The sequence below is a fragment of the Lipotes vexillifer genome, unplaced genomic scaffold, assembly GCF_000442215.2.
Source record: "Lipotes vexillifer unplaced genomic scaffold, Lipotes_vexillifer_v1.1 scaffold125, whole genome shotgun sequence".
Classification (NCBI taxonomy): Eukaryota; Metazoa; Chordata; class Mammalia; order Artiodactyla; family Lipotidae; genus Lipotes; species Lipotes vexillifer.
In genome coordinates this window covers 428,969-448,065 of record NW_006785403.1, presented here as the reverse complement: position 1 = coordinate 448,065, position 19,097 = coordinate 428,969, and the positions used below count along the sequence as shown (strand labels likewise).

The 19,097-nt window shown below is 37.1% G+C and overlaps 1 protein-coding gene across 1 annotated transcript in view; it reads right to left on the bottom strand.

Annotated features, from left to right (window-relative positions):
• The window catches only part of PIGN (phosphatidylinositol glycan anchor biosynthesis class N), a 102,874-nt gene that overhangs the window by 58,080 nt on the left and 25,697 nt on the right, over nt 1-19,097 (bottom strand). The window contains exons 12-14 of the mRNA XM_007457530.1: nt 6,389-6,467; nt 5,257-5,439; nt 1-65 (exon numbers count right to left, since the gene is read on the bottom strand). Coding sequence (XP_007457592.1) covers nt 1-65; nt 5,257-5,439; nt 6,389-6,467 — 327 coding nt within the window. The remainder of the gene's footprint in view (nt 66-5,256; nt 5,440-6,388; nt 6,468-19,097) is intronic.

Below are 19,097 nucleotides of genomic sequence, written 5' to 3'. Positions count from 1 at the left end.
AGCAGGAAAAGTGCTAGTAAAACGCCAACAGCTATAAAACTACATGACAGGAGATGGCTTGGTTTCTGGAAGTTAAACAAAACATTGAAAACACTCCAAATCCATGCTACTTGATAGGTTTTTAAAAGAGATTTTATAAAGTGAAGAAAATACATTACTTTCTTTCAGTGATTCTACAACTAGATGATTAATCTAAGAACTGCATTTAAAAAAAATCTGTCATTGGAGAAGAACATTATAGAAGAAAAAGCTGGATAGCCTGGAATTGTTGCAATTAGGTAATTCTCAATTTAAAATGACTATGCTCCTAAAGTTTGTTTGCAAGTAACTTCTTCGGAACTCTGAACATATTTCTCCTTAGTAACAATTTTATAAACGTTGATTAAGTTCACTGAAAAGCCCACAAAAGCCCATTTGATCTACAATAAACTGTGGGACCTAATCTTCATTTGGAACAATGATTCTATCTATTCAAACTTCAACTTGACATGCTGCCCACGCTTCTCTCTCCATCACCCCACCACAGTAGGTTCATTCAGTCATATCTTCTCTCCCAAACACCTGCCGAACAAGAAAGGAGGTCCTCCATGTAAATCACCAGTGACAGCCTCCACAGGCTGTGGGTGCTCTGGGCCAGGAGTAATGATGTGAGGGTCAGGGACAGAAATGCCAATGACTGGAACAAGAACACACTTACGGAAAGCTGTGATGCTAAGAGCGCACAGGAGAAAAAAACAGGACTGGAGGGGTCACATGGTACTCTCTTGCCTCTGTGCCTTGTTTTGTCTCTCTCTGTTTCCCCCTTGTTTTGCTACCCAAACTAAATAAGGTGAGAATTAAGAATTACCTTCTGGAGTAGGGGAGGTTAGGGAGGAAAAACAAGAGTTTTTTTCCCCCTTATAATTCCTCCCTCTGGCCTAAAATGTCACCAGAAAGGAAGTAAAGAAGCAAGAATAAACTAGGGCAGAGCTGTAAAAAGGAAGGTGAGACATAGCATTGTGATTAAGAGTTTGGCGTTACACAGATCAGAATTCAAATCCTGGCTCTGTCACTTGCTCACTGTATGACCATGAGCAAAGTACAAAACAGATTCTGAGACTTAATTTTACCCCATTCACAAAATGCAAAGAATAATTCCATATCTATTTATCAAGGCTAGTAATGCTTAAATGAGATAATGAAAAGAGCTTAACAAAATGCCCAGAATATTACTACTGCTTAATAAATAATGGCTACCATTATCACCTTTATTTTTCTTCGCTCCTCCTCTACCTCTCTGCATTAGTCCCAAAAGTCACTACAGAAACCTCTCAGTGACTAGCACTGGAAATGGAGGTCCCATAGCAAGGGGATGGAAAAGAAGGAGCAAGTCTCAAAGAGATACGGACAGGTACAGTCTCTAAAGCTCAAGGTGCCTGAGGCAGGTATTCACTTTAGGAATTGGGACTGGTTTCACATCAGTCTGAGGATAGTAAAATAATAAGAAAATAAGTTTAAAGAATACCTAAAAAAGACACTTGAGGGATTTTCTAGAGTCAGTACAATATCATAATTATCCAATCCTGTGACACATAAAGTAATCGACATTACAAATAAACATCTACTTGTAGGAAACCAAATCAAAAAGAATTCAGTTCAGCAAAAGTAAAAATTGAAAGGATTTTAAATAACAGGAATGGGGAACATTTTCTACCTCATCATCATTAACTCCCTCCCTCCCCAGACCCTCCAAAAAATACCTGATGATAATGAACCATGCTGTGTGCATTGTCATGACTCCTCCATCCAACTAACAATGATTAAGTCACACAGTCTACGCCATGCTCTTCTGTACTAGGTGCTGGCCTATGAGGAGTTTAAACCATACAGGTGGAGACTGAATCCTGGGACTTGATTTAAGGGGTTAACATTTTGTGATTTCCCTAAGTAGTGAGAGAATAAGGGAAGCATGTGGCAAAATAAGGATATTCAATTCTAAAGCAAAAGACATCTGAACTAGCAAAAGCAAAGGAGAAGAGCAGACAGAAGTTAAATGCAGAGTTCACTTAGTAGGAGCTACGGCAAATTACCTTTAAAGAGAATGTTCACTGCAGAGTTGTCTGTAAGAGTGATAAACCTGTAAAATCTGGGGGACACTGTCATGGAGAAGTGACAGAAACTTTGGAGTCAGACCTAAATTTAATTCCAGCACTGCTGTTCTATTTGCTGTCAATTTGACTAAACCATTTAGCTTGTCTCAAGCTCTGTTCCCTCATCTGGCCGTGGAGGGTAGAATTTGCTGCGAGCTCACCTCTCACTCCCCCCGGGCCCTCTATAGTCTAGCCGTATCAGTGACTTGCAGCCCTTCCAAGAAGCCATGCTACCTCACTCCTCATCTGGCACATGCTGCTCTCCCTGCACCTTTTTCCTTTTTTCTATTGTGCTATCCGACTCACCCTTTAAGATTTGACTTTGGCAACAACTACCTCAGTGAAGGCTCCCTACACCCCAACTGCAAGCATCATGTTCTAATGTGTGCACAGCTGCAATCATCTCACCCCCTAATGGCTCTCCAAGCCTCCCTTTGGTTAATGCTGTAGACTTCTGGCAACTTATTCTTCCTCCAGATGCTGTCACTTCACTAGATTATAAACTCTCACTGAAGAAGAATCAGAATGTTTTTGCAAACAGAACTAAAGGGTTCAAAATACTTTTAATAACCTCAACTGTAACAGTCAGTTTTATGTGTCAACTTGGCTACGCTACAGACCCTAGTTAGTTATTCAATCACACATTAATCTAGGTGTTGGCTGTGAAAATATCCTGTAGATGTGATTAAAGTCCATAATCAGTTGACTTTAAGGGAGATTATCCTGAACAATCACGGTGAGCCTGATTCACAAAAGGCTCTAAGAGCAGGACAGAGGGTTCCCCAAAGAAGAAACTGTACCTGTGGAGTGAAGCTTCCGCTCCTGCCTGCAAGTTCCAGTCTGCCCTTCCTGATGGCCTGACCTCTGAACTTAGGACCTGCCTAACTAGCCCCACAGTCACATGAGCCAATTTCTTACACTAAATTTCTTAATACAGAGATCCTACTGGTCTATTTCTCTGGTTTAACTCTGATAGACCAGCTCTTCACTAAATAAAGGCTAAACTCTATAGTCTAGCATTTGAGGCCTTCGATTACTTCCACCTAATGTATATTATCAGTATTACCTCTTATTAGGCCCTTGAACAAATCCCCCAAATTCCCCCCAAAGTGAACTATTTATTTTGAAGGCAGCATGGTATAGAAAGAGCATGAATTTAAGTATTAGAGTTCAAGGACACCAGTGTGTCCTGGAGGAAAACATTTATCTCTCTGAGCCTAAATTCCCCCAACCATATTATGAGAATCATAACCATTAAATTTAGGGTAGTATTAAGCTTAACTGAATAACACATGTACAACACCCAGGACAGTCCTGGAATAGTGCAGTTTAATAAATATTACTTATTATCCCAGAATAAAAATACATCTTCCCAGCTCTGCCTCTATTTATATTATTCAATTTGCTTTAATTCTTATCCTCTCCCTATATTCTGACTGTTAAATTTCCACCAAGACTTACTTTTTCCTGTTATCATCACTCTAGCTAAAGTGAGATTTTCTTTATTTAAAATATGATAGTCATTGTATCACATTCACTTAACATTTTATATTAAAGTTGTCAAACATTAGTTGTCTTATGTAATATAGTGTAGTATATGACCTATACCTGATAAGGTGGCTATGTGTATACATCTTTTACCTACTTTATTTAATTACAAGCTCCTTGAGAAGCTTGTAATTTTGTATCTGAATTTTGTATTTCTTGGTGTACCCTATGAAGCATCTCGCATTGTGCTGTATACGCAAATATTCTCTGCATTATCAGATTAACGAATAAAGAACTATCAGCTGTGAAATCTGCTGACACAACAATCTAAAGACATCATATCCCTTCTCAATAACCCAAAACGTCAAGACAAATACTAAAAGGCAGCGTTTGGCATTAGACTACTCTGGACTCAAATCTCAGTTCCTCCACATCCTAGATGAATGGCCTTTTGAAAATTACTTAAATAGCTTCAGTTTCCTCTTTTATACAGAAAAATTATAATGCCTACTTCCAGCACTGTTACGTTTAAAGTGGCAAAATAAATTTCAAATACCCAGTTGAACGCCTAGTTATATCCTCCGCTAAAACACGTTTGTTCTTGTCTCTTTTCCTACCACGTAAGAAATGATTTCTACTCTAGCCAATTTCACATACATTCAAATAATGAAAATTAGTTGGGGTAAATTATTTAAGATGCATTACAGCATTATAAAAAAATGGAATAAATACTACTGTTCTTCCTTCCATTACAGAAAAATAAAGTATAAAATTGAAAAAAGTTATCACTGGAAATGTCTGCAGACTATTATTATTAATAATACACCATTCAGGTATATTACTTTTTAGATGATTTGGACATGGTAATAATCATTAGAGAATGAAGTAAAGGAGATGGAAGAGGCATATTATCCCTGGTAAATGATAGTAATATATTTTAAAAGAGTAAAGTGTTTTAATATAGTTAAACCATATATGTACTGTTATATTTTCTCAGTTGTATAAAGTATTATTAAAGAGCGGGCTTTTTTTGGCATTGAAAGTACGGGGGTTTTTTGGCATTGAAAGTACAGTAAACTAGGGACTAATTCTTAAAATGAGGATATATAGAAAGTTCTGGAAATCTGTATTTAAGAATTTTAGAAAGATGAAAAAGGTACGAAAAATGTATATTCCAGAAAGGAATATGTTCCTTTTAAAAGGAACATTTTGAATAAGTGATTTTATTTCTTTCCAGCTCCTAAACTTATTATCAGATAAAGTTAAATATATTGCTTTGAAACTGTTTTCTGATCACCTGTACTGTAGAAAGATACAGAATACTTATAACATGCTAAATAATTATAAAAATAAACAGAAAAACAACACAATTAATGCCATAGGCAAATGTAAATTACACAGCTATCTTTATAGCCTCTTAAGTTACAGGACCATTATTACTGATACACCCTTTTCCCAACTAAAGAAACAGAGATTACTGAGAAAAAAAGACCCAGTACAACAAAAGCAAATGAAAGAGTTAGCTTAGTACAGCATGTACATTATATGAACTCACTGCAGTTAATTTGATATAATTTCCTTCCTTAGTCTTATGATTTTACACCATCATCCAAATCTTCATTATACTTTCTGAACATACCTTGACTTCTTTACTAACAGCTCTGGTAAGGTTGCAGTGAGACTTGATGATCAGCAAAGAAGCATAAGATGTCCATCCCACAAAACCAAGAACGACATTGAAAGCCAAAAAGAATCTGTCATAAGTGTGATAATAGGACAATCCTTTCAATGCAAGATTAATCAGCTCCTTGCAAAGGGAGACCTATGGAGAAAGAAAAATATAACTCGCCACATGCAAAGACAAAGAAAATCTAAGTTTCAAAGGAAGAAAAATTATTAAAGCAACCGTAGATGATTGATCAAAAACAGATTTTGATTGTTCAAGGATCTTCTTGCAAAGTATAAGAAAAATTCCTGAATAAAATAAATTTCTAAATCTTGATAAGAAAGGACATTTAAAATGCAAACTATCTATGAGATGTACAATGATTTTAAATGATTCTGAATGATTCATTTTGTGGAAATTATCTTCAAATGACACATGAAAGAAATGGTTCTCTAATATAGGTCCCTGATAGGAGATGCCCACATTTACATGTTTTGACTTTCTCATATCAGATTACCCAAATCAGTTATAAAACATTATTAAAATAGCTTAATATTTTAGTGGAGAAGAATAGCTTGCCACTGTAAAACTATAACAAAAATAAGCATTAGAACTGCCATCATACTACTTAGGCAATTTTAGAAACCAAAAATAGAATTCTTTCTTACTTTAAAATTATATGACCATTTAAAACAGAGAAAATTAATGAAAAACATAGTAGGGTAAGAGTTGGGAAAAGTCAGAGCTTCAGTATGAATCATTAGATTTCAAATAGTGTGAAGCTAATTCTAAATGTACAGATATGTCATGTTCTAAAATATTATGCATAAACAAGTTGGATGACAGAAGCTTGGAATATACTTTCTCATTATAGAGAACAGCAATTGTTCATTTCTAATGTTAACCTAAAAAAATTTACCTATAACATTACCTGAAATAAGAGAAGTATGTCCATGTGGCTAAAGCAGCTACTTAGGAAATTCAACCCTTCCTTAAAGGTTCAGGAAAGCTCCCTGGCCTGCCCACTTTGCTCTCCATCACCATACTTGCCCCTCCCAATACCTGAATGATCAGCTATTTATATATACAAGGCCTGCATACTTACTGCTTCATCATACTTTTTCTGTTTTATATAAGATCTTGCTTTTCTTAAAATGTTGATCTGTTTAGAATCAGAAAGCGAGCTACAAAAGAAAAAAAATGCTTTAGGTTTAAAATGTTTCTTCATTTCAATTACATTTTTTCTTGGTTCTTTGCTTAATTGAAAATAAAAAGATGGTGAAAATTGAGTAAAGAAAGAGAGAAAGAAAGAAACAAACAAACTCTGAACCAAATTGTATCACTGCTGGTTATCTGAACTCTTCCAATAAATAACTTATAAATTAAATTTGGTTTTCTTGACTCAAAGTTTCAACTGCCAAACTCCACTTATGACAGTCATACAATACATCATTGGAAGAAATGTAATGCTCTGGCTAGCACAGAAATTCTGATTAAATCAATGTAATTAATGGAACAACAAACGAGTGGTCTGAGTTACAACACTCAGCTCTCTCATGCTCATGGTAGACACAACAGACCGGGCAGATTCATTACGGTGCTTTGTACCCTTGAGCCAGACAGGCCCTGACAATTTTCATTATCAAAGAGATCCAAGCAGAGCTTAACCAACAATTAAAGTTAGTGAATAATTTGAATCTATTTGCTATTTTTGTATTACACCATATACTTTTTTGGTTTTCCTATCTTTCATTTCTCTTTCCACCATTTCCCTGTCCTTGTTTTACCACAGTAAAAACCTTAAATACAAAGGAGAAATACTCTTAATACTGCATAAGTAATTTTTAAATAAGTATATTTAAACACAAAATTGAATATATACTGTTTAACTAGCATGTACATTCCTAAAGTGAATACCTTTACATTTTAAAAGTGTAAAAAAGTTATTTAAGGATATATTAGGTGGGATCATTTGAAATTGATGTCTTTATATGTCAAAAACTACTAAATTAAATTTTGACAATTTCATATGGCTCAATAATCACTTGTCTTCTTTCTACTTGGTTTCAGCAACTTCTAAAGAGATAAGATGGAGACTTTGTAGAAAGTTCATCTTTTAAGCAATGTTATTAGTTTGGGTGGCTCACAGACATCTTTCAGAATCTGAAACTCGCTCTAGAAAAATAAATAATCCAAAATCTTACATATAATTTCAGAAAATTCAACAACCCCAGAACTCAACTATGAACTCTCTACAGTTCTATAGAGGCTTGATTAAGAATCTTTGCCTACTCCAAGGGATCCCAGATCTTTCAACTCATGGGAACGCAATCACTTTGTCAGATTGTAGGAAAATCCCCCACCCCTGGACTCAATGGGATGTGGAGGAAAAAGGTACCAGGAAGCAAGAATACATGAAAGAAAAACAAATTACTTCAAACTGTTGCCATGATCCAGTTCTCTGTCCTTCAGACACCACACATTTTGGAATATCTTCCTAGAAGTCTTAGAAATGGAATTACTGGGCCAAAGGGCACAGGCATTCTTTGAAGGCTACATCTAAGATAAATTTTCCAAAGTTCTATAAAACCCTTCTAAGTTGATCTTCCTTCTCCTTGCTCTAATCCACTCCACTTCCTAAAATACTGATTACATCTTCTGATATACTTGAAATTGATATGGGTATATTATTGTCTACTTCATCAATTCTAAACTTCCTGGACTACTGATGACCAACTCCTTCTATTCTACTTAATTTCCCATTATCCCAAATATATACTGTCAGTTATAAAATGGTTAAGCTCTTCATTCTTCACCTATCTTGCATTCATGTCTGAGTTATTGTTCATAAAGATCCTCCCATCTCTGCTTTCCAAAATCAAATCTTATCATCCTTTATGGTCTACTCCAAATCTCACCTCACACCATTAGCACTTTAGTGTGGTCGCATCATCAATTTATTTCTCTTCAATTAAATTTTAACCTTCACGAGGGCCACTAATTATTTACATTAATATCAATAATACTCAGCAAAGTGCAAAGCACATAAAATGAATCAATAAATCTTAATTGATTAAAATGCTATATGGAGAGGAGCTTCAAGATGGCGGAAGAGTAAGACGCGGAGATCAACTTCCTCCCCACAAATACATCAGAAATACATCTACATGTGGAACACCTCCTAGAGAACACCTACTAAACGCTGGCAGAAGACCTCAGACCTCCCAAAAGGCAAGAAACTCCCCACGTACCTGGGTAGGGCAAAAGAAAAAAGAAAAAACAGAGACAAAAGAACAGGGACAGGACCTGCACCAGTGAAAGGGAGCTGTGAAGGAGGAAAGGTTTCCACACACTAGAAGCCCCTTCACGGGCGGAGACTGAGGGTGGCAGAGGGGGGGAGCTTCAGAGCCGCGGAGAAGAGCACAGCAACAGGGGTGCGCAGGGAAAAGCGGGGAGACTCCCGCACAGAGGATCGGTGCTGACCAGCACTCACCAGCCCGAGAGGCTTGTCTGCTCCCCCGCCGGGGTGGGCGGGGCTGGGAGCTGAGGCTCGGGCTTCGGTTGGATCGCAGGGAGAGGACCGGGGTTGGCGGCGTGAACACAGCCTGAAGGGGGCTAGTGTGCCACAGCTAGCCGGGAGGGAGTCCTGGAAAAAGTCTGGACCTGCCGAAGAGACAAGAGACTTTTTCTTGCTTCTTTGCTTCCTGGTGCGTGAGGAGAGGGGATTAAGAGCACTGCTTAAAGGAGCTCCAGAGACGGGCGTGAGCCACGTCTATCAGCGCGGACCCCAGAGACTGCCATGAGATGCTAAGGCAGCTGCTGCCGCCACCAAGAAGCCTGTGTGCAAGCACAGGTCACGATCCACACCTCCCCTCCTGGGAGCCTGTGCTGCCCGCCACTGCCAGGGTCCTGAGATCCAGGGACAACTCCCCCGGGAGAACGCATGGCGCACCTCAGGCTGGTGCAACATCACGCCGCCCTCTGCCATGGCAGGCTCGCCCCACACTCCGTACCCCTCCTTCCCCCCGGCCTGAGTGAGCCAGAGCCCCTGAATCAGCTGCTCCTTTAACCCCGTCCTGTCTGAGCAAAGAACAGACGCCCTCAGACGACCTACACGCAGAGGCGGGGCCAATTCCAAAGCTGAACCCTGGGAGCTGTGCAAACAAAGAGAAAGGGAAATTTTTCCCAGCAGCCTCAGGAGCAGTGGATTAAATCTCCACAAACAACTTGATGTATCCTGCATCTGTGGAATACCTGAATAGACAACGAATCATCCCAAATTGAAGAGGTGGACTTTGGGAACAACAATATATATGTATTTTCCCCTTTTTCTCTTTTTGTGAGTGTGTATGTGTATGCTTCTGTGTGTGATTTTTGTCTGTATACTTTTGCTTTTACCATTTGTCCTAGGGTTCCATCTGTCCGTTTTTTTTGTTGTTGTTAGCACTTCTTATCATTTGGTGGATTTGTGTTTTTGGTTTGGTTGCTCTACTCTTTTTTTTTTTTTTTTAATTACTTAAAAAATCCTTTTTTTAATGATTATTTTTTTATTTTTTATTTTAATAACTATTTTATTTTACCTTCTTTCTTTCTCTCTTTTCTCCCTTTTATCTTGAGCCTTATGGATGACAGGCTCTTGGTACTCCAGCCAGGTGTCAGGGTTGTGCCTCTGAGGTGGAAAAGCCAAGTTCACAATATTGGTCCACAAGAGACCTCCCAGCTCCACGTTATATCAAATGGCGAAAATCTCCCAGAGACCTACATCTCAATGGCAAGACCCAGCTCCACTCAATGCTCAGCAAGGCACAGCATGGGACACCCTAAGCCAAACAACTAGCAAGACAAGAACACAACCCCATCCATTAGCAGAGAGGTTGACTAAAACCATAATAAGACCAAGACACCCCAAAACACACCACCAGACGTGGACCTGCCCATCAAAAAGACAAGATCCAGCCTCATCCACCAGAATGCAGGCACTACTCCCCTCCACCAGGAAGCCTACACAACCCACTGAACCAACCTTAGCCACTGGGGAGAGACACCAAAAACAAGGGGAACTACGAACCTCCAGCCTGCGAAAAGGAGACCCCAAACACAGTAAGTTAAGCAAAATGAGAAGACAGACAAACACACAGCACATGAAGGAGCAAGGTAAAAACCCACCAGACCTAACAAATGAAGAGGAAACAGGCAGTCTACCTGAAAGAGAATTCAGAATAATGATAGAAAAGATGATACAAAATCTTGGAAATAGAATGGAGAAAATACAAGAAACGTTTAACAAGGACCTAGAAGAAACAAAGAGCAAACAAACAGTGATGAACAACACAATAAATGAAACTAAAAATTCTCTAGAAGGCCTCAATAGTAGAATAACTGAGGCAGAAGAACGGATAAGTGACCTGGAAGATAAAATAGTGGAAATAAATACTGCAGAGCAGAATAAAGAGAAAGAATGAAAAGAATTGAGGACAGCGTCAGAGTCCTCTGGGACATTAAACGCAACAACATTCAAATTATAGGGGTCCCAGAAGAAGAAGAGAAAAAGAAAGGGACTGAGAAAATATTTGAAGAGATTATAGTGGAAAACTTCCCTAATAAGGGAAAGGAAATAGTTAATCAAGTCCAGGAAGCACAGAGTCCCATACAGGATAAATTCAAGGAGAAAAACGCAAAGACACATATTAATCAAACTATTAAAAATTAAATACAAAGAAAACATATTAAAAGCAACAAGGGAAAAACAACAAATAACATACAAGGGAATCCCCATAAGTTAACAGCTGATCTTTCAGCAGAAACTCTGCAAGCCAGAAGGGAGTGGCAGGATATATTTAAAGTGATGAAGGGGAAAAACCTACAACCAAGATTACTCTACCCAGCAAGGATCTCATTCAGATTTGACAGAGAAATTAAAAGCTTTACAGACAAGTAAAAGCTAAGAGAATTCAGTACCACCAAACCATTTATAACAAATGCTAAAGGAACTTCTCTAGGCAGGAAACACAAGAGAAGGAAAAGACCTACAATAACAAACCCAAAACATTTACCAAGAAAATGGTAATAGGAACATACATACCGATAATTACCTTAAATGTAAATGGATTAAATGCTCCAATGAAAAGACACAGACTGGCTGAATGGATACAAAAACAAGACCCATATATATGCTGTCTACAACAGACCCACTTCAGACCTAGAGACACATACAGAATGACAGTAAGGGGATGGAAAAAGATATTGCATGCAAATGGAAATCAAAAGAAAGCTGGAGTAGCAATTCTCATATCAGACAAAATAGACTTTAAAACAAAGACTATTACCAGAGACACAGAAGGACACTACATAATGATCAAGGGATCAATTCAAGAAGAAGACAAAATAATTGTAAATATTTATGCATCTGACACAGGAGCACCTCAATACATAAGACTAATACTAACAGCCATAAAAGGGGAAATCGACAGTAACACAATCATAGTAAGGGACTTTAACACCCCACTTTCACCAATGGACAGATCATCCAAAATGAAAATAAATAAGGAAACACAGGCTTCAAATGATGTATTAAATAAGATGGACTTAATTGATATTTATAGGAGATTCCATCCTAAAACAACAGAATACTCTTTCTTCTCAAGTGCTCATGGAACATTGTCCAGGATAGATCATATCTTGGGTCACAAATCAAGCCTTGGTAAATTTAAGAAAATTGAAATCGTATCAAGCATATTTTCCAACCACAATGCTATGAGACTAGATATCAATTAAAGGAAAAAATCTGTAAATAATACAAACACATAGAGGCTAAACAATACACTACTTAATAACCAAGAGATCACTTGAAAATTAAAGAGGAAATCAAAAAATACCTAGAAACAAATGACAGTGAAAACACAGCGACCCAAAACCTATGGGATGCAGCAGAAGCAGTTTTAAGAGGGCAGTTTATAGCAATACAATCGTACCTCAAGAAACAAGAAACATCTCAAGTAAACAACCTAACCTTACACCTAAAGCAATTAGAGAAAGAAGAACATAAAAAAACCCAAAGTTAGCAGAACGAAAGAAATCATAAAGATCAGATCAGAAATAAATGAAAAAGAAATGAAGGAAACTATAGCAAAGATCAATAAAACTAAAAGCTGGTTCTTTGAGAAGATAAACAAAATTGATAAACCATTAGCCAGACTCATCAAGAAAAAAAGGGAGAAGACTCAAATCAATAGATTTAGAAATGAAAAAGGAGAAGTAACAACTGACACTGCAGAAACACAAAAGATCATGAGAGATTACTACAAGCAACTCTATGCCAATAAAATGGACAACCTGGAAGAAATGGACAAATTCTTAGAAATGCATAACCTGTTGAGATTGAACCAGGAAGAAACAGAAAATATGAACAGACCAATCACAAGCACTGAAATTTAAACTGTGATTAAAAATCTTCCAACAAACAAAAGCCCAGGACCAGATGGCTTCACAGGCGAATTCTATCAAACATTTAGAGAAGACCTAACACCTATCCTTCTCAAACTCTTCCAAAATATAGCAGAGGGAGGTACACTCCCAAACTCATTCTACGAGGCCACCATCACCCTGATACCAAAACCACACAAAGATGTCTCAAAGAAAACTACAGGCCAATATCACTGATGAACACAGATGCAAAAATCCTCAACAAAATACTAGCAAACAGAATCCAAAAGCACAGTTAAAGGATCATACACCATGATCAAGTAGGGTTTATCCAGGAATGCAAGCATTCTTCAATATAAGCAAATCAATCAATGTGATACACCATGTTAACAAATTGAAGGAGAAAAACCATATGATCATCTCAATAGATGCAGAGAAAGCTTTCGACAAAATTCAACACCCATTTATGATAAAAACCCTGCAGAAAGTAGGCATAGAGAGAACTTACCTCAACATAATAAAGGCCATATATGACAAACCCACAGCGAACATCGTCCTCAATGGTGAAAAACTGAAACCATTTTGTCTAAGATCAGGAAGAAGACAAGGTTGTCCACTCTCACCACTATTATTCAACATAGTTTTGGAAGTCCTAGCCACGGCAATCAGAGAAGAAAAAGAAATTAAAGGAATCCAAATTGGAAAAGAAGAAGTAAAACTGTCACTGTTTGCAGATGACATGATACTAAACATAGAGAATACTAAAAATGCCACTGGAAAACTACTAGGGCTAATCAATGAATTTGGTAAAGTAGCAGGATACAAAATTAATGCACAGAAATCTCTTGCATTCATATACACTAATGACAAAATATCTGAAAGAGAAATTAAGGAAACACTCCCATTTACCACTGCAGCAAAAAGAATAAAATATCTAGGAATAAACCTACTTAAGGAGACAAAAGACCTGTATGCAGAAAACTATAAGACACTGATGAAAGAAATTAAAGATGATACATATAGATGAAGAGATATACCATGTTCTTGGACGGGAAGAATCAACATTGTGAAAATGACTATACTACCCCAAGCAATCTACAGATTCAATGCAATCCCTATCAAACTACCAGTGGCATTTTTCACAGAACCAGAATGAAAAATTTCACAATCTGTATGGAAACACAAAAGACCCCAAATAGCCAAAGCAATCTTGAGAAAGAAAAACGGAGCTGGAGGAATCAGGCTCCCTGACTTCAGACTATACTACAAAGCTACAGTAATCAAGACAGTATGGTACTGGCACAAAAACAGAAATATAGATTAATGGAACAGGATAGAAAGCCCAGAGATAAACCCATGCACATACGGTCACCTTATCTTTGATAAAGGAGGCAAGAATATAAAGTGGAGAAAAGACAGCCTCTTCAATAAGTGGTGCTGGGAAAACTGTACAGCTACATGTAAACAAATGAAGTTAGAACACTCCCTAACACCATACACAAAAATAAACTCAAAATAGATTAAAGAACTAAATGCAAGTCCAGACACTATTAAATTCTTAGAGGAAAACATAGGCAGAACCCTCCATGACATAAATCACAGCAAGATCATTTTTGACCCACCTCCTAGAGAAATGAAAATAAAAACAAAAATAAACATATGGGACTTAATGAAACTTCAAGGCTTTTGCACAGCAAAGGAAACCATAAACAAGACAAAAAGACAACCTTCAGAATGAGAGAAAATATTTGCAAAAGAAGCAACTGACAATGGATTAATCTCCAAAATTTACAAGTAGCTCATGCAGCTCAATATTAAAATAACAAACAACCTAATCCAAAATTGGGCAGACGACCTAAGTGACATTTCTCCAAAGAAGATATACAGATTGCCAACAAACACATGAAAGAATGCTCAACATCATTAATCATTAGAGAAATGCAAATCAAAACTACAATGAGATATCATCTCACACCAGTCAGAATGGCCATCATCAAAAAATCTACAAACAATAAATGCTGGAGAGGGTGTGGAGAAAAGGGAACCCTCTTGCACTGTTGGTGGGAATGTAAATTGATACAGCCCCTATGGAGAAGAGTATGGCGGTTCTTTAAAAAACTAAACCATCATCAAAAAATCTACAAACAATAAATGCTGGAGAGGGTGTGGAGAAAAGGGAACCCTCTTGCACTGTTGGTGGGAATGTAAATTGATACAGCCACTATGGAGAACAGTATGGAGGTTCCTCAGAAGACTAAAACTAGAGTTGCCATATGATCCAGCAATCCCACTCCTGGGCATATACCCTGAGAAAACCATAATTGAAAAAGAGTCATGTACCACAATGTTCGTTGCAGCTCTGTTTACAATAGCCAGGACATGGAAGCAACCTGTGTCTATGGACAGATGAATGGATAAAGAAGATGTGGCACATATATACAATGGAATATTACTCAGCCATAAAAAGAAACGAAATTGAGTTATTTGTAGTGAGGTGGATGGACCCAGAGGCTGTCATACAGAATGAAGTCAGAAAGAGAAAAACAAATACCGTATGCTAAGACATATATATGGAATCCAAAAAAAAAAGGTTATGAAGAACCTAGGGGAAAGATGGGAACAAAGCCACAGACCTAATAGAGAATGGACTTGAGGACACGGGGAGGGGGAAGGGTAAGCTGGGACAAAGTGAAATAGTGGTAATGTATATATGGTATACACTACCAAATGTAAAATAGATAGCTAGTGGAAAGCAGTTGCATAGCACAGGGAGATCAGCTCGCTGTTTTGTGACCAGGTAGAATGGTGGGATAGGGAGGGAGGGAGGGAGGGAGACACAAGAGGGAAGAGATATGGGGATATATGTGTATGTATAACTGATTCACTTTGTTATATAGCAGAAACTAACACACCATTGTAAAGCAATTATACTCCAATAAAGATGTTTAAAAAAATGCTATCAAAATATCGCAGACCTACAAAAGGAAGAAAAATAAAAGAATGTACCTTGTTATTCTTAAAGCACCTAACAATTTGCTAAACTAAATTAAAAAGGGGGGAAAAAGCTTGTCCGGAAATAAATTACTTAAGCTAATTTATGTTCTCAAGTGAAGTCTTAAAAAAAAATGAGAAGAAATATTTTTAAAGAGAAATACTTGTTACATTACATTAAATACATATTTTATATGAAATATTACATTATATATGGAGTATTAGAAAACATGGTCAGTCTAATTTATATTTTTCTAAATGGACTCTATAAATTTAGGGACATACCAAAGGTTCAGAATGTGTCTGGAATTCATCAAAATGTTCTATACAAACCTCACTGTTGCATTATGACATTAAAGACTCTTATAAACGTGTTCCCCATGTAATTTTTTTAGTTTTCCATAAGTTGAGAACGAGTGCAAAATAAGTCTTAGTATCACATATTTTAAACATAAAGAAGTTTTGTGAGAAATAAAAAGTCCAGAATATAAGGTACAATATTTTAACATCCATGTAAAAAAGACAAAACAAATAACAACAAAATAAGGGGAGTTGGCAAGGGAGTAATCAAAGGAGTAATGTATACAAATTTAAAGGAATAACGGGGAGCTGCACGTGCCAATGCTGGTAAATCTTGAAAATCATATTGAAGGGAAAAAAAGAGAATTGTAGAAAAAAAAAATTGGTAGATTTTAAAAATAGGGATTCAATTATATTACACCACTTTATTTCTTAAGAAAAAAAGAGGATCTAAAGAAATATGGTAAAATATTAACATTTTTGAAACCTGGATTGTAGGTACAAGGATTTTTGTTATAGTCTTTATTCTTTTCAGTGTGTTTGAATAATTTCATAATTAAAATCAAAAATATGTTAGCCAGAGGGATATATACATACACATACATAGGTACACATGATATGTATAGACAGATACATAAGAAACTGCAGCTACACCTCCAGGAACAAAGACTGTAAAGACTGGAACACACCAGGCACGGGAACTTCTTATTATCATCTGTGTGACTTTCATTGTGAAGATGTATTACTTGTTTTTTTCTTAATTCATTTATTTTGTTTTATTTATTTTTGGCTGTGTTGGGTCTTCGTCGCTGCGCGCTTTCTCTAGTTGTGGCGATCACAGGCTTCTCTTCGTTGTGGTGCACAGGCTTCTTGCTGCAGTGGCGTCTCTTGGTGCGGAGCACAGACTCTCGGTGTGCAGGCTTCAGTAGTTGCAGCATACGGGCTCAGTAGTTGTGGCACACAGGCTTAGGTGCTCCGTGGCATGTGGGATTTTCCTGGACCAGGGATTGAACCCGTGCCCCCTGCATTGGCAGGCGGATTCTTAACCACTACACCACCAGGGAAGTCCCAAGATGTATTACTTTTTCATTCACATTTTACTAACCAGATTTTTAAAATAATTAAAACATTAAAATTTAATTATAGTTTCTGGCTATGATGGAGAATCTTTGGCATACCAATGCTCCCACCAGGAACAACCAGAAAGCCTGATAAAACAAAATTAAAAATAAATTTGAAGGTACTGGAGAGCTAGCAGACCCTTGATGGTCTTGAGACCATCAAGAATTGAAGGGTTTGGACCCTAGAAAGAAATCACACAGAAAATTGTAGCCCAAAAAGGCTGAGAATTTGGGCAGATGGCTGCTGCCAGGATGTAGAGAATCCAACAAAGCCTTTGGCAATCTTATCAGACTGTAGAGATAAAAATTAAGGTTTGCAGCATCCCATGAAGTCGGGACTTGAGGACCCAAAAGAGAATAAAAATAAGAGAACAATAGACAATTTTCATTCTGGATTTTTAAAAAAAGACATGAAAAGAAGGTTATCTGGAATTGCTTAAACTAATTTAATACAGATTCTGAAGTGAAGTCTTAAGAAAAATGAGAGAAGGAATTTTTATAAGCAAGAATTTATATATGGAGAACTCAGATAAAGAAACAGAGGCCAAGTGCTGGTAAGAGGGAAGGTGAACTTTACACTCAGCTGAATTCTTCAGCTGTGTAGGACAAGAGGACAAGAAGTTGGGGAGAAGGCACCTGAAAAGTAGGACAGTAATCTCAAGATACATGATAGAGAAAATCTGATGTTCAGGAGGCACCTAAGAGGAAGGGCTCTAGCTAACACAACAAGCTTCAGCTGAGATCCCTGGGTGGCTCCACTCTAAGAGCAGAAACAAACCAGTGGGAAGAAGAGACAAAGAAACAAACTGCAACACAACTTTGAGTCAGCTACTGCTCTGCTCTGCGCCTGTTGGAGGTTAAGGTAAGACCTCTCCAGAGAATGAGATAATCCAGAGCTTCTAAAACTTTTAATGTACAATGATAAGGGTTCATTTAAAAACTACCAGACTCAACAACAGGACCAACTGACAAAGGACAACAGTAACAAACTCACAAACAATACGGTTATTGGTGTTATCAAGTACAGACTTTAAAATAATTGTGGTTAATATATTCAATAATGGAGAATAAAACAGAAAATTGTACCACGTATCTGGAATCTACTTTTTACAGAAATTGAAATAAAAATCCTAGAACTGAAAAACAAGTGATAACTGATAGCCACCAACTAGACAAAGCAGAAGAGAGATTTGGTATATCAGAAGATAGGTCAATAGAAAATATCTTGCCTCAAACTTGAAGAGCAGAAAGAAAATACAGAAAAGACCATTTAAAAAATCAACCATACACATCATTGTGAACAGGAACATATATATATATATTTCTCCTGTATATATATACACACACACACACACATATATATACACACACAATTGGAATCACAGAGAGGGAGAAGAGAGAGAATTTGGCAGAAGTAATATTTATGGTAATAGCAACACAACATTTCTACATAGTAATTTGTATGAAAATTTTTCCTCTATTGACAAAATCTTTTATATTGAAAACATCAAGTTTTAAAAGAATCTATTATCAACATGTTAAGCTTAACTAAAAAGCAAAAGAGAAATAAATATTAATTGTGCACATTACTTTGCTGTGATTGCTATTGTTTCATCTTTTTTCCATAGTTATTTGAACACTGTAGAAGAAACTAAACCATGTTTTAGAATTATCAAGACTTTCAGCATTTTTTCAGGGTGAACTAGTGCTTGGAGGGTAAAATTTCCTTAAAATGCTACCCTTAGAAGTATTATATATTCTTTACTCAGATTTTTATTACAAAGATATTTCATTTGCACTTACAAATGATATTTTAGAGATACCTAATGATATCTACTCCATTCCTTTTTACAATATCTATTTAAAGGAAAAACTATATCAAGAAGACAAAGACAGAAAAAGCAGAATAAAAAAGTATTTATAGGGCTTCCCTGGTGGCGCAGTGCTTGAGAGTCCGCCTGCCGATGCAGGAGACGCGGG